Source organism: Tenrec ecaudatus, chromosome 15 (genome assembly GCF_050624435.1).
Source record: "Tenrec ecaudatus isolate mTenEca1 chromosome 15, mTenEca1.hap1, whole genome shotgun sequence".
Classification (NCBI taxonomy): Eukaryota; Metazoa; Chordata; class Mammalia; order Afrosoricida; family Tenrecidae; genus Tenrec; species Tenrec ecaudatus.
In genome coordinates this window covers 26,694,485-26,722,419 of record NC_134544.1, presented here as the reverse complement: position 1 = coordinate 26,722,419, position 27,935 = coordinate 26,694,485, and the positions used below count along the sequence as shown (strand labels likewise).

At 44.3% G+C, this 27,935-nt stretch overlaps 1 protein-coding gene across 5 annotated transcripts in view; it reads right to left on the bottom strand.

Annotated features, from left to right (window-relative positions):
* DYM (dymeclin) overlaps window positions 1–27,935 on the bottom strand; it is a 296,719-nt gene that overhangs the window by 241,928 nt on the left and 26,856 nt on the right. For all 5 annotated transcript variants that reach the window (XM_075532630.1, XM_075532631.1, XM_075532626.1 and 2 more), the window contains exons 3-5: window positions 12,638–12,690; window positions 6,141–6,234; window positions 4,436–4,569 (exon numbers count right to left, since the gene is read on the bottom strand). In XM_075532630.1, coding sequence (XP_075388745.1) covers window positions 4,436–4,569; window positions 6,141–6,234; window positions 12,638–12,690 — 281 coding nt within the window. The remainder of the gene's footprint in view (window positions 1–4,435; window positions 4,570–6,140; window positions 6,235–12,637; window positions 12,691–27,935) is intronic.

Here is a 27,935-nt window from a genome sequence, read left to right as displayed (position 1 = left end):
GCTGATGCATTTGGAAGCACCACCGAGATAAATGGCTCTCAGAAGGCCAGCCTCTCTCTTGCTCATGCCTGTGAACCTTGCTAAGCCCTGTGCCAGAGCCCTCTGGTGCTTCCCCCGCCATTTGATCTGCAAGACTCTCCACCCACCAGCCTGTGACCTTCCTGCATTTTGCCTCATTGCTTGTGGCTGCGTGACTCTGAAGGGGGTCTATGGACTCGTATAGGACTTATGGATTTGATCTGGACCGGGCTGGGATGTTCTCCTCATCCATAACTACTCGATAGAAAGCTCCCTAGATAGCAGGCATCTAAGACCCAGAACAACACCACCCCCACCCAAGGTGAATGGAGGGGGGGGCCTTAGAGTGGAGACCCAAAGCCCATCTGTAGACAATTGGCCATCCCCTCACAGAGGGGTCACAGGGAAGAGAGGAGCCAGTCAGGGTGCAGTAATAGCACCGATGAAACACACAGCTTTCCTCGAGTTCTTTGGTCCTTCCTTTACCTTACAAATCGGATTAGACCAGAGTATGCACACTGCTCCAGATAAGAGCCGGCAACAGAGGGAGTCCAGCATGGATAAACCCCTCAGGGCCAAAAAGGAGAGTAGAGCTACCAAGAGGATCAGGGGAGGGTGGGGGAGAGAAAGAGGGAATGGATCACAAGGATCAATCTAGAACCCCCTTCCAGGGGGACGAATAACAAAAAAGTGGGTGAGGAGCAACGGAGGATGATGTAAGATATGGAAATAATAATCTATAACTTATCAAGGGTTCGTGACGGAGGATGAGTAGGTGAGGGAGGGTGAAGAAACAGGGAGCTGATATGGGGCTCAAGTGGGAAGAGAATGTTTTGAAAATGATGATGGTGGCATATGTGTAAATGTGATTGACACACTGGAGGAATGTATGGATTGTGACAAGAGATGTAAGAGCCCCCAATAAAGGTATTAAAAAAAGAAGAAAGCTCCCTCACATACAAATACTGGATTTGTTTCTCTAGTCAACCTGGCCTAACACAGGGAGCAAACTTGGCTCCAAGTAAACACAGTCTATCTCTCATGCTTGGCCTGGTAATTTACCAGATGGCATTCTGTTTATAAGTAATTCTGGTATGGAATTTGGTTCCGCTCGGGACTAAGCAAGAAGCTGATGAGTCTGCTCCCAGAAGGATCTGCCCCCATAAACGTTGACATTCTTGGAAAACCGATGGGGCAGTCCTACCCCGTCTTGTCATGAGGAGTCAGAATCGACTCAACTGCACCCAAGTCATAGAACAGTGTTTAATTTTAATTTGACTTAAAAAAAAAAGTCAAAGCTTAGTTAGTATGAGTTTCACTGCCTATACCTCTTTCTCTTTCCTGAAAATTAATGATAGCAATTAGACTAACTCAAAAATGGACAGAACAATGAATAATTTCCCAGAGAATAGGTCATGTGGAACCAAGAGGCTATAAAAAATAATTTTTAGCGATAGCAAATGAAATTGCTAAAATCACATTAATGTTTGTTTCATCCAGTAACGTCATAATTAAAATGATCACATTTAGACATGAAATGAGAGCTAACGGCTTTTCTGAAGAGTAGAACCTATAATGACTGCGCTTCTTTTTAGCATGCCAACTGCATCACTTGTTTGGAAAGAAACTTTAGAGCACTTCAAACAAGTTTAATTTTGGTATTCTTAAACTCAGCAACTCTCAAAAAAGAAACTTGAAATAAAGACAAATAAACCCAGTCTTTATTTATCCAGTATTATTAGAGGGAAAAGTCAGATTTTCCACATAAATGAAACAGGAAAGTGCTTCAAAAAAAGATCTTGTTCACACATACACTAGACTTCGCTCATCTTAATCTGCTTATTGGACATGCACTTTAACAAACTCCATTCTGTCTATAAACGCCTCAGCAAAGGAAACGGAAAGGTCTTTCCTGCTTCACAGCCTGCCCACCTAGACACTGCACTGCTATGAAGAGCTGAGACTTGCTTTCCTGGCGTACTGAGGTGTCCCTGATGGAAAGCGGAGCCTCTCTTCAGTCTCCTCACGATGGGCAGGAGCTCTGAGCACCGTTTGACTTCACAGGCTCACAAAGGGAGGGCTCCGCCGGCATGTGCCCATAAACAGCTTCAGTGTGACGGGTCATGGAAAAGACACCACAATGTTGGCCAACCCATCGTTTCAAAGTGTGGGACCAGAAGGGTATCCTTCTCAGATTTGGAAATTCATTGAGAATGAGAAGGGAGACGAGGATCACAGAACGGAAATGTATCGTCTCTTTCTCTGAAACTGTGTCATGGTCTTGAAAGAGGCCATCGGGAGGCTAAAAATGAGGTACAGCTGGACCCGAGATGCTCCATGGTCCATCAAGGGGAGCAACCCCCCACATTCAGGTAAGGAGGTCTCAGCAGGAAGAGAATATCAACGTCCCGTGAAGACAAATGGACTGTGTTCTTCAGAAATGTCCAGGCCATAGGAGAGCACTGGCTCCGAGACATTCCAGATATGCTGACTACAGAGCCTAACAACTATGCAGGGCCTGGTGCTGGGCGGAGGCCCTAGTGACAGAGAGAGCTAGAAATGACAGTCCTGAGTCCATTAACAAAACAGAAAGGTAATCAGTGGGTCTCCTGAATCTACTGAGCACACTGTGTTCACATGTAATGCACTGAAGCTGATGAAGGTGCCGTGGTACAATAAAGTTCGTCCTATCCCTATTCCAGAGAAACGACGGGCCGCAATGCCCACAATCACAATCAGCCTCAAATGGCTCAAGGGGGAGAGGGGTGTTACAGACAAACAGTTGAAGGGTTGAGGGGATTACACACATACACACATCATCTCAAAAATAGTCATGGGTAAAATATTAAAACAGGTGAGCCTCCATGACATATACACATTCTGAATTATTCTGTATGCTTGGAATTTACAAGTCTGCCACTTATGAGGAGTAAGCACAAATATATATGGGTATTTATATGGGGGGAGATGAAAGAGGAAGGGCTAGACAAAGCATGTGAACAATTGATATAGCTAAGCGAAAGCCTTATGAGTGCTCTCTGGACAATACACTTTAACTGCTCTGGCGATGGAAACTTTAAAAACAGGGGTGGGGGGAATTTTTTTAACAAGAATGAGGCTTCCAAAAAAAAACAAAAGAATGAGGCTTCACCACTACATGATTAAAATCTTACTTCACGGATTGTGCTCATTAACAATGGGGTGTGAAAGGCAAAGGAGCAGTGGATGAGCAGGCAGTAGGTTGTAAACTGTGTGGTCGGCAGTTCAAACCACCGTCAGCTCCACGGGTGAAGGCTGAGGAGGCTGACTGCACCCATAAGTCTGACAGCCTCAGAAACACTGAGGGACAGTTCTCTTTTGTCCTGTAAGGTTTTAAATGTAGATGCAAAGTATCACACGCCCAGACTTCACTGCCCATGTTTACATCTCGGAGAGTAAATTTAAGGCTTCTTACCATACCTATTGCCTTTGAATCCATTCCAGAGTGACCCCTGGAGGACTGAGCAGGACTGCCCCAGAAGGGTTTCAAGGCAGGGTAAGTCATGAGGTTAACCAGAAGGTTAACCATTCAAAACCACCAGTCATTGCACAAGAGAAGGACGAGACTGTCTGCTCCTTCCCGAGCAGTTCTGTCAGGTAGGGAGCAGAGTCAGAATCGACTCAAATCAGTGGGTGTGGACTTTCTTTACAGGAGCAGGTGCTGCTGCTTTGTCCCCCAGAGCAGCTGGTGGGACCCAGCGTGGTGGATGGCTGGCAGCCAGTGCTGACCCACTGCCCCAGCAGGGCTGCTGCTTTACGTATCCTCGACCTCGCCCCGGCTCAGAGTACAACAGCGTCAAACACCAGCATCTGATCTGGAAAGCCACAGGCCCGCCGAACCACGGGCAAAATCATCTCAAGAACATTAAAGGAGAGTGGTCACCTTCCCCACTCTTCAAAAGGAGGCTGCCTTCCTAGAGCTTCAGAGCGCAATCCTGGGAAGTGCTCTTTCCAATAAATAATCCCAAAGACACTCAGAGGGAGAAACTGTTGTTAGAGCTGATGAAAAAGACCTCCAACATTTATAAAATCTGTGATTCCAATTCGTTATAATCCTAAATAATATGCCCCCCTGGGAATGATATTGAACTTGGCATCTTTTTTTTTCCAGAAATAATAAAAACTTGTAGTTTTATCTTCATTTCATTTCCTTATTCTTAATGGATAGGAATAATATAGAAGCATTCCATCCCATTGGCTTTTAATATGCTTTTCTGAGAGTCCTGCTCATTTCAATGAACAAGTGTTGGGCCATTTTGGAATTAAAAATTACAGGGGGGGAAAAGGAAACGCTCAAGGTTATACTTCCATTCCTCGAATACGGAAACTTCTGGGTGACATGTGCCATCTCCAGGCCCTCCTGAGAGGTGAGACTTACTGTAACTGCCAGGTGGTTTTTCTTCGTAAGTAAAATGAACTTGTAATTCCTCTTCAGTCATCTCCGAGATGAAGGCTTTCAGCAAACAGCAAATAATGAACAGAGCATTGTGGGTCTGCCAGATGAAAATGTGGCTGCAAGGGAGAGAGAGCACAGCACACGAGCATCAGTGTGGAGTCGGGAGCAGCAGCGTGGGTGTCCGGCTCACCCCTGACTCGCTCCTCACCTACTCGCAACACCACAACCAGGCCCCTGAACCCTTCGCCGTTACCCTCCGGCTGCTACGCTGCATCCGTGCTAACGGTGGCAGGTTACCTAGGACCTCGTTCTGTGTGTTCTACTCACAGAGCCAGCCCAGTGAACATCCCCAGGAAGCCCGTGGCATGCCCTGCTCCCTGCTCTTCCCTTAGAGTGGCCCACAGAGGCACTACACAGGAGCCAGACCTTAAGGAGCTTCTTAAATTATGGTAACATGAGGAAAACATATGGCCCTCCACATCTAGGTTCCACATTTTTGGATTCAACCAACCTTGGATTGAAAAGACTAGGGTCGAGTGTCTGGGGAGAAAAGCAACAAGGTGGTCAAAGCAATCCTTCAAAGGCTCAAAGGGGACCGAAAGTGCTATTTACATCGTATGAGGACGGTAAGTAAACTAGAGATGATTTCAAGCATGCAGATGAATGTGCCCAAGTTACATGAAAACACCACATCATCTTATACTTGACCTTGGTGTCCATGGGGGGAGTGGGGAGGCAGGGAGGTCCTGAAACCAATCTCCCAAGGGGCAACTGTAGTTTGTAACAACACACATAAAGGGGTACCACCAGCGGGATAGCATGATATTTACTCTTTGTGTTAATGACCAGGAACTGACCAGAAAAAATTTAAGTGGATTCACTAGAATCTGTTTAGAAAGGAGGCCAATGACCAGTCATTAAGACTGCCATTCATCTAAAACAAAACACTGCAGGTCGTAAACGCAACCTCCCACTGGATCTAATATGGGAAAAATAAGAGCAACAGATGTGGAATGAAGAAACAATCACACTGAGTCCCTCTTTAAGCATGACTAGCAGTGATAGGAAAAGAATTACTGCTTGTTGTGAAAGTATTGCTTCTTAGAGAAAGCCGTGAGAGCCAACAGACCCCAGAATTTACAGTCCAATCCCAGTGGCTTGCACGGGCAACTAGAACCTTCCGTTGACCTTTTCTCCTGAATAATGGAAATAACTCCTAACAGGAGGGTTTTCAAGAGCACTAGGTTAGTCTACTGGTCCAACAGTCCATTTCCCAAGTTTTTAAAACCAATGTTTGCGTTGTTAACTACAAAGAGAATGTACTTGGGGGAACTGATTACAAGGATCTATATACAGCCTCCTCCCTGGGGTACGGACAACAGAGAGGTGGGTGAAGAGAGATGCTGGACAGTGTAAGATAAGACAAAATAATAATAATTCATAAATTATCAGGGGTTCATGAGGGAGGGGGGAAGGAGGGGGAAAATGAGGAGCTGATGCCAAGGCCTTAAGTAGAGAGCAAATATTTTGAGAATGATGAGGGCAACCAATGTCCAAATGTGCTTTACACAATTGATGTATGTATGGATTGTGATAAGAGTTGTATGAGCCCCTAATAAAATGATGAGAGAGAGAGAGAGAGAGAGAGAGAGAGAGAGAGAGCATGCACTTTAATCAGCTGACTTACTTCTGGCACTCTGCGGAAAGTTTTAGTTCTTTGGTTCTAGCAAGGAAGACTTTAATCAGTGCTGCAAGGTTTCCTGTCCGAGGATTGTTTTCGGCTGCAAGAGAAGAAGCATTAAGAGGGAAAAATTAAGAATTGCAACTGAGTGAACATTTCATAACACTTATAATACCAAAGGCCTATCCAAGTTATTCACGAGCCAGTCTCATTGTTGTTGTTTAACCAGTCTCACTGTTAATTGCAAATAGAAAACAGACACAATCCAATGAGAGAAAATGCTGCTTGCTCTTCATACAAAACAAAAATTACTTACAAAATGGAAGTCAGTATACAAAATAATAATAAATGGAAGTCCACGAAGAAAGCACTCACCTCTCATCTTAGCACCTGAGATTCAAATGAAATAATAAACCTAAAATTCCTATTGCCTAAGGGCATTTATAGAGGTCTAAATACAGGCATGTACATATGTAAATATATTTTTATATAATGATAGGGAAATAAATCTATGTATATATTTATGTGTTACGTATTAAGATAGGAGACGTAGTATATGGAGGCTCCCTCAACACAAGAACACTTTGTTCTAATAACCCAACATTCTGTGATGCTCACCTTCCCAACATGATCACTGAAGACAAAATGGGTACATAAGCAAATGTGGTGAAGAAAGCTGATGGCGCCCGGCTATCAAAAGATACAGCATGTGGAATGTTAAAGGCTTGAAGATGAACAAGCGGCCATCTAGCTGAGAAGCAACAAAGCCCACATGGAAGCAGCACACCAGCCTGTGCGATCACGAGGTGTCCATAGGATCAGCTATCAGGCATCAGAGAACAAAAAATCATATCCTTGTGAATGAGGGGGAGTGCAGAGTGGAGACCCAAAGGCCATCTATAGACAACTGGACATCCCCTAACAGAAGGGTTGCGGGGTGCAGAGTAGCGTCAATGAAACATACAACTTTCCTCTAGTTCTTTAATGTCCTCCCCCTATCAATATCCCAATTCTACCTTATAAATCTGGCCCTCAGGACCAATAATGAGAGTAGCAATACCAGAAGGGGAAGCGGAATCACAATGATTTATATATAAGGACAACAGAAAAGTGGGTGAAGGCCCCCTCAACTATCATGATCTGAATTCTACCTTGCAAGTCTGGATAGAGCAGAGGATGTACACTGGTACAGATAGGAGCTGGAGGCACAGGGAATCCAGGGTGGATGATACCTTCAGGACCAGGGGTGTGAGGGGTGATACTGGGAGGGTAGAGGGTGAGTGGGTTGGAAAGAGGGAACCGATTACAAGGATCCACATGTGACCTCCTCCCTGGGGGATGGACAACAGAAAAGGGGGTGAAGGGACATGTCGGACAGGGCAAGATATGACAAAATAATAAATTATCAAGGGCTCATGAGGGAGGGGAGAGAGAGGGGGAAAGAGGATCTGATCCAAAGGGCTTAAGTAGAGAGCAAATGCTTTGAAAATGATGAGGGCAAAGAATGTATAGATGTGCTTTACACAACTGATGTATGTATGGATTGTGATAAGAGTTGTATGAGTCCCTAATAAAACGTTTTTTTTTAAGTGGGTGAAGGAAGGCATCTGTCAGTGTAAGACATGAAAAAAATAATTTATAAATTATCAAGGGTTTGTGAGGGAGGGAGGTGGGGTAGGGAGGGGAAAAATGAGGAGCTGATACCAAGGGCTCAGGTAGAAAGAAAATGTTTTGAGAATGATGATGGCAACAAACCTAAAAATGTGCTTGACACAATGGATGGATGGATAGATTGTGGTAAGAGTGTGAGGAGTCCCCAATAAAAAACAACAACAACTAAAACCCTGTTGCCCGAGGAGTCGATTCTGACTCATAGAGACTCTGTCCAGGGTTTCTGAGACTGTAAATCTTCACGGAAGCGGGCAGTTTCATCTTTCTCCCTCAGTGCAGCTGATGGATTTGAACTGCCATCCTTGTAGTTAGCAGCCCGATGCCTAGCCCAAAGCATCACCGAGGCTTCTTAAAAACATAATAGCAAATAGATATACTCACTCTTAACTCTCTCACACACACAGAGCTTTCTTTAGAAAAAATAGACAATGTTTGGGAAATTATGGCAACGTATGTACAAATGTGCTTGATATAATTGATGTATGGATTGTTATAAGAGCTGTAAGAGGCTAAATAAAGCGATTTTTAAAATAAACAAATAAAAATAAATAAAGAGGTCTTGTGCAGCAGAGAGAGAAAACAAAGAAACATACTTAAAGCATAAATCTCAACAATCATCAGTATCTTACTCAAGGCCACATTGTGTTGGCTCTCAGCTGCTCTGCTCGACCAATCTCTGTAACTCAAGGGACCACACTCAGAAGAGAGTCCCATCGGCTGCACAGACTCTCCGGGGCGACAACGCAATCCCAGCAGCACGGTCAGCTGCCATCTTCAGGATGGACACAGCCGTTTCCTTCCTCCGCCAAAAAAAAAACAAACGCACAGTGATCCGACAGAGCAGAATTGCTCTCGTCAGTTTCTGACACTTTAAATCTTTATCGGAACAGAGAGCCTCATCTTTCTCTAGCAAAGAGACTGGTGGATTTGAACTGCTGACCTTGTGGTTACCAGCCCAATGCATACATACCCGATTACGCCATCAGTTCTCCTGTTTGCTTCAACTTCAGATGAAAATGCCATGAACAACAAACAGATCTGGTTTCTATGCCACACACACGCACAGTCTTTGACGACAATGGCCATGAATAAACCGTTCTGAATCGGTTTGAACCTGAGGAGGCGCCTTAATCTTACTGATAAAGACAAAGAGGCTCTGAGAAGTTAGCTTGGACCCAAACTCGATAATGTGAGTGACAAGAGCCCAGGGTTCCTGTTTTACTAAAACTTTTCAAACTGAGAGCCAACAAGTTGGGATATTTGTTTTTCTTCCATGCATATTTTGAAATCCAGAACTGCCAACACCGAATACACTGGGACCTCCATGAACATTTACTTCTCTGCTGATATTTCACGCACGCTGTGCGTTAGCTGTCATCTCTGTGCATGGATTTGCACATCTTAGAACGTGTACCAGAATTTTCTAAAGTCCAGGTCTGCACATAAAGACTTACACAATGTTTAACTGTACAGGGGAATAGTAAGTACACCATTAGAGCATGCCTCCATTAGGTTCCCTAACAGCCAGGACCATGCAGGTGAGCCTCTACCACAGCTGGAGTCCAGACGGAGCCATGGAAGTTTCTCCTCGTGGAGCAGCACTATCGAAGTACGGCCCATGGGTCAGCAGCTGCAGTATTACCTGGAAGCTGTGGGAAGTGCAGAATGCAGGCCCACACCCGCTGAGGTTGACAGTGCTTCCCCAAATGCAGTGTCCATTTAAACCACCGGGCATTCTTAGTCAAACCCAATCACAACTACAGCTGCATGAAGTTTGCCGTACGATTCCATTGCTGCTGGCTGGAGAATTCCACTGAGAAGCAAGGTACAGCATTGGGGGGCGGGGGCCTTTTATCCAACTGCCGTAATTAAGAACAGGCTGTGTACAGTCACAGTAATCCAAACAGCCGAGCACTGGCATAACAATATCTAATGGAACAGAACTCCGAGTGCAGAAATAAACCCACACATCCATGGTCAACTGATTTCTGACAAGAGTGCTTAATCTATTCCATAGGGAAAATAGAGTCCCTTCAACGAATGGTCAGGGAAAATTGGATTTCCACATGCAGAAAAATGAAACCGGATCCATGCCTCAAAGCGTATCAAAAACAAATTCTAAATGGATTAAGGATCTAAATGTGCAAACTCAAACCATACAATTCTTAGAAGAACAAGTGGGGCAATGCTGTCAGGCCTGTTTCAACAACAGATCACCTAATATAATAACAAAGACACAAAGAGCAAAAGACAAAAGAAATAAATGGGACCTCATAAAAATTAAAACCATGTTCATCAGAAAATCTTCCCCAAAAATGGGAAAAAGACAAGGTGGGAGAAATGTTTCAGAAACTCTATCTCTAAAAACAGACACACAACTCAATCATAAAGTAGGCAAAGGGCTTGCATACACATTTCACCAAAGAGGACATTCAAATGATCGCCACACATGAAGATACGTGGCATCACTAACCATCAGGTGCAAATCAAAACCACAATAAGACAGCGTTCCACTCCCACTAAAATGGCAAAGATGAAATAATAACAACAAACAGATGGCTAAGGGTGTGAGGATATTGGGACCCTTTTCCATTGCTTGTGGAAATGCAAAATGACAGTCACTGGGGAGAACAGCGTGGCAGTTCCTTAAGGTTTAAAGAACTATGAATTCCACTCCCAGGTACATAGCAAAGACCTGAAAGTGGAGATGCAAAAAGAGACACACACACCAACATCCACTGTAGCCAACAGGTGGAAACAGCCTAATGCCCACGCACAGATGAATGGCCACACAAAATGTGACACATGCACCCAATGCTACACTAGTCAGCCGGTAAGAGAAATGAAGCTTCCATGCATGTTATAGTAGGGCAAGAGCTGGACAAACATCAAATGACCTTATTAGGAAGATAAGAAGAGGCCCAAAGACCAAGGCTTAGTAGTGGCTACCAGGGCCAGGAAGGAAGGGAAGAGGGGGCCTAACAGTGATGTAAAAAAAATAATCACACTGACTAAGGGCAGGGTTGTACAGCCAATTATTAAAACTGTTGTCAATAAAGTTGTACAACTACAAAAATTTGAATCTGAGAAAGTGATGTGACAGTGCATTTACAACAATGACATGCTCCCATTACCTACCATGAACACCGAGCTGCCCTGCTACCACTACTGAACACTTTGATCCACAAGTCCAGACTCTAGACCGGTGGCTCTCAACCTGGGGGTCGCAACCCCTTTAGGAGGTCAAATGACCCTTTCACAAGGGTCCCCTATGATCATTGGAAAACACATATTTCCGATGGTCTTGGGACCCGAGAAACAGCTCCTCTGTCTCCCAGCGGGCCCGCCCACATGCAGATACGCCCACATGAGTACCCAGCGTGAAGACTGGCCCATGCTACACCATGCTTCAAGACAACATTTCATTTATTTGTCATTAGAAATATTTCACAGTATGTAATTACATATGGTTTTTATGATTAACCACTATGCTTTAATTATGTTCAATTTGTAACAATGAAAATACATCCTGCATATCAGACATTTGCATGACGATTCATAGCAGTAGCAAAATGACAGCTATGAAGTAGCAACGAAACTACTTTTATGGTTGGGGTCACCACCACATGAGGAACTGTGTTAGAGGGTCAGGGCATTACGAAGGCTGAGGACCACTGCTCTAGACCTTCGAGTGCCATGAAATAATATTTAAACTTTAACTCAAAAATACCCCCGTAAGTCTTCTTAAAAGTGAATAATTTAGTTTAACTAGGAAAAAATACAATAATTTCTGCCCTGAGCAGACTCTCTAGAACTATCTACATAGGTTACTCCCTCAAGAATTCTCCACCGAGGATAAATTTGACAGGAAGATTAGATGGAACTTAGGGGAGAGTGAGCGTGGGTTAACAAAGGAGGATGCCTCAGAAAAGGAGGGGAGCACAGGTTCTCAACTAAAGAACATAACAGAGGCCCTGAACTGTACACGTAGAAACTACTGAATAGGTGCATGGTCACCCACAACTACAACAAATAATAAAATCTAGAAGAATTAGAACATGTGAGCAGATAGTTACGTTTTAAGAGTTCCACTAAAATTTCCTAGAGTGTTCAAGTTCAAGTTTAGTTTGATGGAAGAATCTCTACATTTGAAGATAAACGGTTTGTTTTTAAAGCAATTAGCTTTTGCAACTGCTTCTCGATGTGAATTAATGTTCTCCAGACAAAGGAGATCAAGACCGAATACTGAGACAACTGAAGGCTGCAGCCGACCCATCTTCATGCAGAATCCCAAGCGCACAGCCTGTGCCTTCAAGCCTCGTCAGTAAGGAGCGGCTATATGAGTGCTTCTTGATTCTGTCGTCAGCCCACTCCGACCTCGTGGAGCTTCCATTCTGCAAGGGCTAATGCTCCCACGCTCTCCTTTGGGACAAAACAAAGACCAGACCTACCTTACGTTCAATGTTTTTGGAACAATCACACCAAAGGCACATAAAAGACAGCGAAATATCTCAAAGGTAGGATCGATGAGTTCAAGAGGCTCTGTGTTAATGAGTAAAAAGTACACTTTTTTTTTACTAAGTGTAGGCGGAGCTAAGCTAGAAGCGAGAGCAGGACCAGGGAGCATTAGACAGGAAGGCAGGAAAGCACAGTGGGACCGGCGCACAGAATCAGACCAGGGCCGACTGCCAGCTCTGTGACGGACTAGCGAGGGAATCATCATCTGGTCCAGCTGCACACGCCTCACACCACTAGTTCAGCTCGCATTACGCAATCAAAGCGCTATCACAGAAGTGTGAAGTAAACGTGCATCGCGTCCCGTTTCCCCTTACCTAGAGATTTGCAGACTGAAATGGTTGCCTCCTCCAAGAGCTTCATCTCTGTACTGGAGAGAAAGGAAAAGGGGGGGTTAATAACCACAACTTTAACTAGGCAGGCATGAAGCAACAGAATGAATATGTAAAATTTAAAAAATCTAACACCATTCGGAAAAAAAAAACATGGTATGCAGCAGTGATTAAGGTCAACAAATTTAAGTTATACTTCAATGACTGATGCAATTTGAGCATTTACTATAATTCCAGGAAGAGATTCCTAAGAGCTAAGATGCCTGCTCGGCCCTCCAGGCACCCAAAGGGAGAAGGTGTTCAGTAAGGAAGTGGGGGATTTAATATTAGGAGCTCTAGGAAGGGTCAGCATGTCTGCAACACTTCAACTAGACCAACAAAAAAGGAAGAGAAGCGAGAACACATGGATAACCTTCGATGACTTATACACATGGAGAAAGACAAAGACAGACACAAGCAAGGGACACAGAACAAGACAAGCAAATGACAGAGGCAGGAGAGAGACAAGAAACCGACAAACAGACACAGATGTGACCCAACGTGACAAGTGGGAAATCTGGATAAGATGTACACAAGCATCCATCCAATCCCTTCTACTACTTGCAGAGGCAAGATGTTTCAAAGGAGCAAAGGAAACACACAGAGATACAGAAAGAGAAGTAGGGAGAGGGGCAGGAAAAATGAAATGCGTAACCAAAGGATGTTAAGTCAAGAGGGAGTACACAGAATGGGAAGAATGTGTACAGTTTAAAGTGCTTAATTCAAAGATGCATGTGCTAAAGCTAAAAGGAATGCAAGAAACACAAACAACAACAAAAAAAAACAAGATATATTTAAGCCATCTGAAAGATTAAAAAAACTTTAAATTGACCAAATAGAAAGGTAACAGATCAAACAAAATATACGTTTGTGTATATACAAGTATATTAAATGTAAATATACTACATGTATGCGTGATGAAGACTCTGCTTGTTAGTCGCTTTTAAAAAAAAAATCATTTTTGGGGACTCATAAAACTCGTACCACAATCCATACATACATACATTGTGTCAAGCACATTTGGACATTTGTTGCCATCATCATTCTCAAAACATTTGCTTTCTACTTGGGCTCTTGGTGTCAGCTCCTCATTTTTCCCCCTCCCTCCCTGTTCCCCCTCCCTGTTAGTCACACCATTAAAAAAATAATAAGTCTATACCACTAACATGATTCTTTTCCCCAAATCAACAAATGGGTGAAATACAATTCCTATCATATTCCCTGCAAAACTTTTTGTATCTGTAGACAACCTTATTATAAAAACTTACACAAAAGGGCAACGGAACTGGAAGACCTCAAAGAATTTTGACAAGCCAGAAGAAAATAGGAGGAACGACCACTCCATTTCAAGACTTATTAGTTGCAATAATCAAGAACAGAGTGATAAGGCTGGAAGCTAAGCTACTGTTCTTTCATCTGCCACAAGGCCGTCCCATCCTGGGCAGGTTTCAGCAGAGCTTCCAGACTAAGATCGGCTAGGAAGAAAGAGCTGGCAATCAACCCAGAAACTACCCAATGAAAACCCTGTGTCTGACAACAGAGTATGACCTGACCCCACGTGAAAAGGCACTCAAATGTACCAGCAATATGTACCAGAAATGTACCATGAAAAGGGCCCAGCACCAAAACTCCCTTGACATCTATGATTCAGAACGTCACCCCCCTGAACCAAAGCCAACTCCACGGAACTACAGAACAACACATCTTGGCTAGTCTCTGCTTAACTATCTGAGGGACCAGAGCTGTTCTGAAGTGACGCACATGTTCTCAACGGGACTGTGAAACTGGCTGCACCGCTCCACAAACAATGTGTAATTCATAGAACTATATACCTTAAATGGGTGAACTATACAGTATCTGAAATGCATCGCGATTAAAGTGTTTGAAAAGGGATAAAAAGAAAGTTAAACATCTAAGAAGCCCTGGTGACATAGTGGGTTTAGAAAAATGAGTCTTTGTGGATAAAAACGTATAACTTCTACTCTGTCCTATAAGGTTGCTCTGAGAAGAAAATCAACTTGATGCCAGTGAGTCTGACGGTTTGGGAGCCAAGCATCACTCTATATGGGACCAAAGTGGCCACTGCAGCCAGCAGATCAGCTAGGGAAGCTGAAGGAGCAATACGCTTCCGCTACTCGGGAAGGAACCCCCCCAAAAAGCAGGGGAGAACGGTGGTCCAACTCAAAAAAGGTAACCATGCCAGTGCATTGCACATGGAAAGCACTGGGTTGATGTGCTTTGCTGTTCATATTCTCAACTCGGCTGTTGGACAAGTGACAGGCTAGGAACCCACCAAATAAGACCAATCACAGCCCTGAAAGAACAAAATTACATATTTAAATATGAAACCATAATACTTTTAGGGAAGAATGCTCGGGGCCTCAGGGCTTGGTGGAGAGTTCTTAGACATGTCACCGAAGGCATGCGTCCTAGCCATCAAGGAAAAAAACCAAGGTAAAAATGATGGCGATGCCTTCAATGCATTGTTTTGAGGCCTGTACTCAAGTCTTAAGCATAAAAGCATACATGTAAAAGATATATGATCAAATTCAGACATGGAAGAAGGAAGGGAGCTAAGGGGAAGTGAGGGAGCTCCTCACTATTCAAGTATGGTTTCTTTATAAAGAATAAAAAAATCTTTTTTAAAAAACCTGAAGCAAAAATAAGAAACTGTTAAAATGTGCTAAATCCTGGGAGTGAGTCAATGAAAGGGATACAATCTATATGTTTTAATCTTGGAAGTGTTTCATAAATAACTTGCTGATGTAACAAAAAGCAAGCCAGACATAACTGTTTTACAAAGACCGCGTCTGCACACGGAGGGCCAGGACTGAGAGAGCAGATGGTGCTGTTGGGAAAAAGAACAAGGGAGGCAAAATCAAGATTCACCCGGAGCAAAGCTTGAAAAAACAAAAAAATCACTCATGGCACCTGAACTAACAGGACCTGCATTGCTTACCTGGTCTCACAGGTGAGCCTACACCTGCTAGGTAAACTTCTAAGCTACACTGGGTGCGCTGGGCACATTTTCAGAGACTTAGCTGGTTTAGACTTAGTAGACAGGGCTTTCTATTCCCCTAACAAGCTAGTCTCAGAAATTCATAGTGGCAATTCCACTCTGTCCTACAGGGTCACTGTGAGTTGGAATCAACTCAATGACAGTGAGTTTGAGTGCTATTCTCCAAGAGAAAAAATACATATTTCATCTCTTAGGTGATCCACAGGAAGCTGTGGGATATATGCATTATACTACTAAGTTCCAGGTCACCAGTTCAAGCCCACCGTTCTGCAGGAGAATGATGGGCTGTCTGTTTCCGTAGATTCACAGCCTCAGGAATTCTAAGTAAAGAGCAGTTCTCCTCTGTCCTGTAGAGGTGGTCTATGTTAAAACCCAAGAAAAAGCAGCTGTCTAGAAAGCCTGCTTCCATGGAAATTGAATTTCAGAAGCAAAGAGAAAGAAGCTCCGTTTCTTTACATTTGCTAAAGAGCTCATTTGACGACTGTTCCTTGATGCCGAAGGAGCAGAGCATACCAATTCCAAATGCCATTCCCATTCTAGCTCAGCCAGCTATGTGTCCTGCGCCGATTTCTTAAATCCATGCTTCCTTAGTTTTCTATGCTGAACCACATCAGCAAACTAGTTCTTAAATTATCAAATTAAGTCAGACAAAATGTGCAAAGCCTCAGAACTGTGCATGACACAAAGGAAACCCTCTACAAATAGCTTGAGCTGGTGGCACAACGGGTTAAGCACCGGGCTGCTCCACCAGCTGCTCTACTGGGCAAAGATGAGACACAGTAAAGATCCACAGTCTCGAAGCAGCAGTTCTACCCTCTTGTGGGTCAACGTGACTCAGACGCGCCTCAACAGCAGGTTGGTTGATTGTTCAGTGTTTTCTTTCTCACTCATATCAGTCAAAATACAGGTAATGTTTTGAGAATGATGAGGGCAACAAATGTACAAATGTGTACATTCACAATTGATGCATGTATGGATTGTGATAGAGTTGGATGAGCCCCCAATAAAATGATTTTTAAAAAGAAGCAAAATCAAAATGCAAGCAATTCCTTATCTCTCTGTACCCCCCAGTGACTCTCCAAGCACATCCTAACTATTAGTGCACTGAGTCCCCATGAAACCGCTTCTAGAACAGTCACAAACGCTATTTTTATAGATAAGCATGCTGAGCTTTCCAAGAAATGTAAGTAACGTTCTTGGAACCAGAGGGCTAGGAAAAACACAGGCCGGCTTTCATTTCTAGTAAACCATGGGACGACGTTTCACCCTGTCTGTTCTCTGCAGCCGGCAAACAGCACAGCCAGTCCACCAGCACCTCTGCACCCCCGGGCTGTCGTTGGTGTGGAAGCATTTTCAAAAGACATCCAGAGGCACAAAGGCTTTCTGGAAGAGCATTTTAGGAAAAATGTGGGCAAAAGCTGATAGCTTTGGTGAACTCTAGAACTATGCTGTCCAAAATCACAGCCACGAGCCACGGGTCGCCCTGATCACGTGCAATGTTGCTGGTGAGATAGGATAGAAATAGACACAGCCCAGATGTCCAAGACCTATGCAAGGAAAGGAGGACAGGACTGCCTCAGTAAAGTTTTTTTTTTTTTTTTGCTTCAGCTGTTGTTTATTGACATATAGGTAGGCTCTACAGCAACAGGCCTGGAGGTAGCTGCCGCAGGGGTTGGGGGACAATGGAAGGCAGTGGAGTGTTTTTGTCTGCACAAGTGTTTGACAGCTGAGGAGAGTGCAGGAACTCGTGTCCAATGCACAACTCACATGTGGGAAGGGGGAGCAAGTTCAGGGCTAGAGTCGGCTTGCACTGGAGCCACAGCTACCCCGCCACTCTCAGGCATCTGGCTTTTGCTGTCTGCTGACCCCAGGCAGGCATCCTCTGGGCACCCATGTTCTGCGGGGACTGAATGGAGCACACAGAGGCCAGCTTGTGGACCTCTTGCATTCAACAATCACGGGGCCTCCAGTCCCGCAGCCCTCAATCTTCCCTGGCTTGGGTAGTGCCACAGAACGGGCAGCCAGGCTCTGAGCAACCCCACCCAGCAGGGCCACTCAGTAAAGTTTTTATATTGATTAGATCATATTTAGAATAAATCACCATAAGCAAGCTCTATTATCAGGAGCCCAGGTGGCACAGGGGGTTACATGTGGGGCTACTAACCACAGGTGCACAGTTCAAAACCAAAGGCCGCTCAGGAGAAAGAGGCGCATCTCAGCTCCCATCAACAGGTGCAGCCTCAGAAATCCACAAAGACAGGTCTACTGTGCCCGTAGCATTGCTAAGCACTGAAACTGACCCAGGGAGTTCAGTTTGGGGCTTGAGCATTCAAATTACTCTTCCCCGTTCCTTACCTTTTGAATGGGGCTAGAGAACACTAGAGTTACACCTGTGGCTTATAGGTCTGTCAGACAGAGAACATGTCTCACAGGCACGATGACAAGAGTCAATTGGACAGCAGTTAAGTTTTAGTTTACCCCCTGCACCATGTCTGCCTGCTGGCCTCCCTCCATCTGCTCACCTGACTACTCACAGGGGATTGGGAGGGAGCCAGGTGTGTTCAGCAAGCTCCCAGACCCACTCTCTGGCCACAGCTGACTAAATCATGGCAGGCATCTGAGCCGAGACAAGCCAGAGTCCAGAGTCAAGGGGAACTGAGCCCTACACTGGAAAGGCAAGCTCTCCCTGTGGTCCACACATCCTCTGTCCACTGAGAAGCAGAGAAAGCCAGCAGGGAAGCCGGAGGATCAGCAGAAAGGGCTCCTGGGATCCCGCTGGCCTGCCCTTTCTTGGCGCCAGGTTCTTTGAACGGTGGTCCTGACCCTGGATTCTGTGAGACTCTGGCATATGCAAACACACGGATTTCTGCTGTTAGCCAAAAGACTGAATTGAGAAATGCTCATCAGATGCAGTAAAACACATGACAGTACTGATGGGCAAGAAGTTAGAACTCGGAGTTACTGGGTTTAGTGGTGGCTCGGATAACCAAGCATAGGACTGAAAAGAGCTCGATGGGGTTAGCAGAGAGACCAGAGGAACAGAATCTGCTTCAGCACGGCTTCCGCTTTCTTCCGTCAATCACCGCTTTTCAAGCTGGCTGAACCAAGGGCTTCTATGATATGAAGGGGCTTCAAAAAGCTCATGGAAGAATTTCATTCTTTTTTCACTCCAGTTACTTGTAGGCTTCTTGAGGAAGCTTCCATTAAGAAAGCTACAGCCTGCAAAAGCTTCTAAATTCACTCCCTCAATCAGAGTTTCCTGGGTGCCCGGGCAGGCTGGGCTCTACAAAAGACGCTGCCGCTGCCTCTGCCTCCAGGGTCCACTGGCAAAATGAAGACACAGAGGGACTACGGACTGGGTGCAGGGGAAGAGTTAAGGCCAAGACTAGGCCTGCGTTTGAATGCACCCAATCTCCACGGGAAGGTATCAGGGAGGACATTCTGGGGGAAGCAACTGTCTAACCTGAAAAACCAAGAGAAGTCAGGCAGGCCGACAAAAATGGAGAACTTCCCAAGCAGAAGGAATTGTGTAGAAAAAGGAAGAGCAGTCAGAGTCTGCAGCAGTCCAGGTAATGAGGTTAATAAACACCGGCACATGTCACAGTACAAGGCTGGGTATGAGATGCCATTATCTCCACATATTCCTAAAACAAACACACTGGTTGTTCCTTTTGTTCCCAAACCTAAACAGGTTCTGATTTTGTTTTATTAACACTATTATTAACAACAAAGCACAAAAGAAAGATGAATTTCAACAAACACTAGAAAGGAAGGTTGGTTTGGGCATTACTTGCTCCTGGAAACCTCAGACCAACTTGGGCCATCTTCTGCTCCTAAGGCACCCAAACATAAAGCATAATCCCATCTTCTTCTTTGTGACGCTCCTCCATTTCAGCTCCTCACTCATCGCAGTGACCCAACCTACTAACATGTTATTGCTGTCAGGTGCTACCCAGTCAGTTGGGGCCCATGGTGACCCTCTGCGCAACAGAACGCAACACTGCAGTCCTGCACCAGCCTCACAATCGCTCCAATGTCTGAGCTCATCCATGCAGCCACTGTGCTAATTCATGTCGTCAAGGGCCTTCCTCTTTCGCCTCCCCTCTACTTCACCAAACATGATGGCCTTCCCCAGGGACTGGTCTCTCCAGACAACATGTCCAAATTGCCATCCTTGCCTCTAAGGAGCACTCCGGCCTTACTTCTTCCAGTACAGACTGATTTGTCCTCTTAGCAGTCCATGGGACTTCCAGTGTTCTTCTCCAGAACCAGAAGTCATATGCAGTGGCCCTCCTACGGTCTTCCTTACTCACTGTCCGACTTTCACATGCTGACGAGGCAACGGAGAATACCATGGCTTGGGGGGCAGGTGCACCTCAGTCCTCAAAGTAACATGCTTGCTGTTCAGTACTCTAAAGAGGTCGTGGGAAGGTTTTCCTAATGCAGCTCATCTTTTATCTCCTGACTGCTGCTTCCAGGAGGACTGTGGCTCCAAGCAAGACAAAACTCCCTGTCCACTTCAATGTTTCCTCCCTGAGCATGATGTGACCTATTGGTCCAGTTGTGAGGATTTTAGTCTTCTTTACATTGAGTCATATTCCATACCGAACTGTAATTCTTGATTTTTATCAGCTAGCGTTTCAAGCCTTCTCATTTTCAGCAAGCAAGGTATCTGCATGCTGCAGGCTGTTCATAAGGCTTCCTCCGGTCATGATGGCACGTTCTTCTTCCTGTAAATCAGCTTCTCTGATGATTTGCTCTGCATACCTAGTGACACAGCAAGCAGTTAATAAAACTTTATCAAGCGAATGACTGTCATTGCTAGACAAGTCACTACTGGAGGATGAATCATCCCCTCCTGCCACTCAGGAGGCAGCCCTGGTGGCGTAGTGATCTGGACCCACTGGCCACTCTGAGGGGAAAGATGAGGCTGTTTTGCACCAGAAAGATGTATAGCTTTGGAAACCCTATGGGGCAAGCAGTCCTACGCTGTCTAGGGGTTGATAGGAGCTGGAATAACTCAACAGCGCTGGGTCGGGTGGCACCTCAGGAAATTCTCCCCCTCTTCTCAGCCTTAAAGGCTCTCTCCGCAAACTCTTTCCCCTCTGCCCTCCTTAGAAACCTTCACGTGAACAGGATCTGACGCAATACCATGGCCACTACCCAGGTCAAACGCATGGTCAGAGCCCAGGTATAAAATCTACACGCTGAGAGAAAAGGTCTCATTCACCCCGGCATCCCTCACCATGCCTGGTTCAGTGGCTCCACCGGAGGTAAACATTTGGCAAATTAGGGATTCATGGACCTCTACTGTGGGGTTCTTGCAATTTCTGCACTCTGCAGCTTTACTTATTTCTACAAAGGAAACCAGCCAGGGTGGCCCTGCCAAAAGCAACACGCTGGTTGTTATAATAGAATTCCTTTCCTCCCGTCCCTCCATATTCCAGTTTTCTAAAGTTCTTGGAACATTTGAAGAATAAACTGCTTTCCCATTTGCTTGATTGAAGGCTATAATGAGGTGGTAAGCAACGGAGGCGGCTGGTCACTGCTGCTGTCTGCTGCAGGCATCGGTGCTCAGCCTGCGCTAAACAAGCAAGCTCAGCTGTTCTGGCAGCAGGCGACCAACAATCACTGCAGCGACGAGAAGGGACCCGGGACTGCGAAAAGGGTAACAAGGGTGTAAAGACAATTACAGTTAGAAAGCCGGTGTTGTTTCTACAGGCAGATTTGAGGCACTGGAAACATGAGGAAAATGGGGAGGAGTCAAAGGGTTAGCAGCCGTTAGCTGTATTAATACTTATTAACTTAGTGTCACACAAAGTACTTCAAACTTAGGGGCCCTGTGAAACACATCGGTAACAGAAGTTCAGTGGTAAACACTTAAAACTCGTCATCTCCAGCTCCCTGGACCCCTCTCTAGTGACGGGTCTTTCCTAAGAGCATCTCCAAACTAAGCAAGTTGAAGTATCACCATCCTCACTTCGAAGGAGCATTCTGGTAGTGCTTCTTCACAGACAAATGTGTTCATTCTTCCATGCTACAACGTTTGCTGACAGCAGGGAAGGTACCAACGCCTCCTCCTTTCTCCTTTGCATTGCCCAGCCTTTATTAAAGCACAGGACACAACTGACAAGCCCACCGCTTGCATCAGGCGCCCCTTAGTCATCCAAGTTACTTACGGGTTCCTTTCTAAAAAGTTAAAGAGACCTTTTGCAACAAATGTGTCCAATGCAGGACACTGTTTGATATCCTAATTGCTTATTCCATGGGTCCCGAGTCTGATCCAAGTAGAATAAATTGCAACTGCATTTTCTCCCTCCGTCAATCATGGTTTTCTTTATTAGTCCAGTTGTCAGGATACTCATTTTCCTCACTTTCAGTCATCATCCATACTGAAGAGTACGACCACTCAATTTGGCCAAGATCATCAATTAACAAAACTCATGCACACTGCCCACACAAAAGCCCAGCCTGTGAACCATTACTTAAAAACACACACAAAATAGCATACGCCTCTGGTATAATACACGGAGGGCAAGTCCTGAGGCTACTCTCTCACTTAAGGCCCAGTTTCCCCATTTGCTATAGCTATGACTTAGGCAAGTTGCTGGAGTCTATACATAAGCATGGGAGCACACACTGCAAACCACTGTTTGTTACGTGTTCATTATAGCAGAACGTGGGCAATACTCCTGAAATAACCAAATTACAGCGATGGAAGAGAGAGCAGTCACTCCTACAGATCAAGCATCGGGGTAGGAGATGGATGTGGCCCTGAAGGGAAAGCACAGGGGGCCTGGTTGTGAAGGAGCTCCAATATCCTGACTGCGGCTGTGGTTACACACACTGGCACGTGGTAAAATTGTGAAAGCATGTATCTGGTAACTACTGACTTCTGACCGTGCTCTGTAGAGGGTACCCACGTCAATTTTCTGATTTGGATAGACTAATTCAGAATGTACTTAAGGGTATGTATACCTCCCTGTATATTTCTTATTCGGGTTTCTAGAAATCTGTAATTATTTCAAAATAGCAAATTCTAAAAATTGAGTAATATAAACTCAGATCTATATGAAAAATTTACATAAATATATAGGTTTTTAAGACATATACATATATGAATAGTTCTGCAACTGGCTTTAACAACTTACTATGCTTTGGATTTTATTCAAAATCTGTAAATCTATCATTTTTAACGATTGTAATTTGTTCTACTATGTAGACATAGCATTTCTGTTTCTTTATCCAATGTCCTTTCTGGTGAGCATTGGGTTGATAGCAATTTTCTGCAATAGGTAACGAACATCCTTACACATAGATGGGAGGGAAATCACCAGTACTGGCTACAAATTAATTTTTTTAAAAAAAACAATAAAAACTAAAACATGAAAAAATAATAATTTATAAATTATCAAAGGTGAGGGAGGGAGGGAGGGTGGGGGAAAGAGGGGGGGAAATGAGAAACTGATACCAAGGGCTCAATGTTTTGAGAATGATGATGGCAACAAATGTACAAATGTGCTTGACACAGTGGATGGATGTATGGATTGTGATGAGTTGTATAAGCCCCCAATAAAATGATTTTTAAAAACTACTTTAAAAAATCAAAATGTGAATCATTTTTTGACATATCTTCTAGCGAGCTGTTTCCATCTCTCTCATCCTTCTCCCAACGATTCTACACTCTTCAATTTACACCACATCACAACAGCAGTTGGGGCATCCGCAAACGATGCAAATCGTGTTCCTTTCAAACGGTCTTGAACTTTGGGAAACAAAAAGAGGGGGCAAAATCAAGGTTACAGGGAGGATGGGGAAAGGTTCCCCACAGAATTCTCATAAAACTGCCCGTGCTGAATTGAAGAAATGAGTAGGTGTACTGTCGCGGTAGGAAAAACAAGCCCTCAGTGCAACTTGGCTGGCTGTTTTTCTCCTGAGAGAATCCCTGCCTGGGAGAGCACTGGGCTGGCAGACCACTCAGAAGCCACTATTTTGAATAGCTATTTGTTTGAAGAAAACCTAACAAGACTAAGACACGTGTATGACACTGAGAGACCTTGTCTGCAGCCACCCACTGATCAGAGACGTGCTCGCACGCGTTTTGTTTGAAAGAAATCCACCCAAGTATGGACTGGAAACCCTCGCAGCGGCACTGTTGGATTGTCCTCCTGTCTGTCCACTTGCATTATAGTGTAACCTGTCCAGTTACCGTCATCGTGTATATTCCAGGAGGGTAACTTCTGTTCTGATCGATACTGCTACATTACACTCCAGTAAGATTTAACCAATTACCATGCCCACCACGCGTGCACAACTGTGGCTTATAAGCTCACACACATTGCTAAATTTGCTAAATTACAAACCCAGATCTTTCAACCTCACACCCAGTGATTTTTTAGCCTTGTAAAAGCATGTGTCAACAGTTGGACGCAAATGAACCTTTATTACATATACAGATTTTATTTCCATGGCCTACAGAGAGGAATTCATAACGGATGTAAAGTCTAACTATAGCAAACTATTAGGAGGCCATGGTGAATTTAGCAAAAATGCTATTCAATATGGCCTGAGTTTTTCATCTGTACCAGCCCATCAATCTTTGTATTAACTCATATGGGGCTAGGCACATCAATAACTCGAGAGCTTTAATGTCTCTTGGGACTGAAATTCTGTTGCTACAATCCACTGGCTTGTGTCAAGCAACTCTGGCCTGAAATTCCCACCAGATGGAATAATGAGGAGGCTACAGAAAGGTTTGGTTGAGGTAGAAAAAGTAAAAATTTAGCAAGTAATAAGTAAAAGGTGGCATTTGAAGTTTCCATGACACAGACAGATGATGGGCGAGGATCAGAGGGAAGACAGAGGCTCGACTGTACTGACCACGTGTGCCGAAATGTCTCCAAATGTCATCAGCCACAATTCATGAGGGGAAAGCAGAGAAGTGAAACCAAACTGGCCTTGATGATTAGATCCCTCCCTGCCACAGCCTCGGGGACAGTGGGCTGGTTCATGCATGAAGGACTAGAGAGATGGGTGCTGAGTGGTGAAGACTCGCATCCTTTCAGGAGCCAACAGAACACTCCGGGGAAATGTCTAGCAGTTTTCCAAAACTGACACTTGAGAAAGAGCACCTGGTGACAGGAGACGGGAAGCTGGTTTTAAATGAACCCTGTAGCTCAAGAATTCAAATTTCCACAACCAAAATACATCACACAGGTCACCTAACAAAAGCCTTATCACTGTCACACGGGAAACTACTCACGAGCTGCACGATGGCACTGCAGTCAGCTGGTATGAGAGGCCTGGCAGGCTACCAGGGTAAGTAAACTCGAGAGGCACCCTGTTTACGCTGCTAACTTAATGTCCTCTATCTCAGTGCCAGAGGGGCCTGTGGGTAGCCCTTTGGAGCTTTCTACCATCAACGCTGCTTTCTTTTTCAATCCGTCTGATCTTTTCTACCAACCCCTCTGTCTCTTCTTCGTTTGCTCATACTCTGGGTCTTCAGTAACACGACGACATACTGATGGGCACTGCCAAGCCATGTTGTTGGCACTCAGGAACGAGAAGAAGAAAGTGGTCTAGAAAAAGAGCTTACCAATGGGTTCTAGAACCACAATGCAAGCCAAAGAGAGGGTTCTCTGGTCATCGCTCAAATGAAGAAGTATTTTAGGCGTAATATAAAATTAGACTTTAGAATAATTAATACAGAGAAAATTCATTTTTAAGTAATAATTACAACTAAACACACACTAAGTAAGACTTCCATAATTTGAATTCCACTAATCCAGAATATGGGTTTTACGGGATTTACGGGATTTTTGTACACAACAAGAGAAGAGTCAATAAACAACACTAATCTGAAATAAGTAAATCCACAAATAGGCTTTAAAGTTTGAGAGAATTTTTCTCCTTTGGGTTTGCTTTTCCTTTCTTTGTCAAGAACTGCTTTTCTGAAACCTGACAAGTGCAAAGATTCAAAACAATTATTCCATTTTTTTTTTCATTTTAAAAAATCATTTTAATGGGGACTTGTACAACTCTTATCACTATCTATACATACTTCCATTGTGTGAAACACATTTGTACATTTGTTTCCCTCATCATCCTCAAAACATTTGCTTTCTACTTGAGCCCTTGGTATTAGCTTCTCATTTCCCCTCCCTCCTCGCTCCCTCCTCCCCATGAGCCCTTGATAATTTATACATTATTATTATTTTGTCTTATCTTACACTGTCTGACATCTCCCTTTACCCACTGCTCTGTTGTCCGTCCCCCAGCAAGGAGGTTCTATGCCGATCCTTGTCATCAGTTCCCCCTTTCAACCTCCCTCCCTCTACACAAGATTCAATTTTTAACGTCAGGTGAAACCATCTTAGTCTCATGCTCGTTCCTAACACTTGACACAAAACGACCCAGCCTGCTGCCAGAGCGCCCGCTGCCACTCCGAGGGGCACCCCATAGGGTTTCTGAGGCTGTGAAATCTTGACAGCAACAGATAGCCTCGTCTCCCTCCTTCGGAGCGGCTGGTGGATTTGAATCACCAACCTTGAGGTTAGTAGTCCAACACCTACTCAACAGAGCCACCGTGATTGTTCTAACCAGGGAAGGATAGTCCTGTCGGGCTAGCCCAGAGTTGAAACTGACCTTGTCTTAATGTTGCAACAAGGAAGGGAGGGAGAACTTTGGGAAAAGAACTGTTGAACCTCTACCAAAAAAGAAAAATCCTCCTTAGAGACTAGTATTTTAATTGAATTTGAAAATAAACTTGCTAATTAAAAGGTGCTTTGCATTTTGGGTCGCACTTTATACCACTCCATGTTCTTTTCACCTGGATCATCTCATCTCATTGTTTAAGGAATCTGGAGAAGTTGACTGAGTATTCCCATGTCACTAGTGACAGAAATAGAAAAACTAATTACCCCATCCAAGGTCATAACATAAGATGAAAACATCGCTCACTTCTGGTTTAATACTCTTAAGCACTCCTTTCCAAAATATGAGTAATACACTGGATGTACTCTCAAGGTGGACTCAGGTGGCCTGGTGGCGCAGTGGATTGCGCCGTGGGCCGTGACCCAGGCCAGCAGTTTGAAAGGAGGGGCTTTCTACTCCCCAAGAGACTCGCCATCTCAGATCTAAGTTGGAACTGACGGGAAAGCAGCGAGTGCGGGAAGGTGGACTTAATGGAGCATCAATCTAGAACCACCATCAGCAGCTACATGGGATCTCTCTGTAAACCCAAAGGAGTTGTGTCACAATCTAAACAGTATTTTAAAATGTGAATGGCACAGGACAGGAATAAAGTACTTTTTTTTTTAACTCTAATAAGCAAAGGCATAGACATCTTTTTTTTTCTAACTGCCAAGAAACCAGGGTCCTGAAGCCAGCTTTTTCCATTACAGACACCTGGCTTCAGAGCGTTCAATGATTTGGACCAGCTTCCTTGTAGTTTCGCGCACGCCAATCGCCTATGTGAGTTCTCAGTGATGAAAGACGGTCAAGCCATAGTTCAAGTTCTTCCATGAGAAGCAGATGACTTGTTGGGGAGGAAAAAATTACACAAAGATTTCCTGAACACGGATCTGATGGACAGAGGAACCACAATGACAGAGCTCACTCTGTCTCTCACTGAAATTTCTGTCATAAAAATCACAAAATTTGGTATTTCAGATTAAGGATGTCCTTCTTAACCCACAACATGCATGATGTCAGTTTAAGACACGCGCTGAATCAATCAACAAATAACCATTCAGAAAGGGAGAGAGGGGCATTTGTAAAGACACGCTCCCCTTACCTTAGCAGAGAGAGAATTACAGAAATCATTCACAAAACTAACAAGAATCAGCCCATTCAGTACGTCTATGGTGGGGATGTATAAATGAGCCTAATCATAAGGAAAAGTCAAGGGACAAAAATGGCATATTAAATTTATGATAGCAATTTTAATGCACCCAACAGAACTAAAAGGGCTCATATTCCTATGACCCTATGTTTCACAGACGAGCCCATAGGCTGCCTTCCAACTTCAGCTTTCATTATTAAAATTCAAAATTTCAATAATTACCATGCTTAATGCTATTGTACCGATTTTCTCAAAAAAGGAACCGAAATAAATGGCTAAATAATTTAGATTCCAATCAACACGGTGAGAAAAGAACTAAAACTTACCTGGCCTCTGACTGTAGTGCTAGGCACAATACTGCCACATTTCCCGTTTCCCATCAT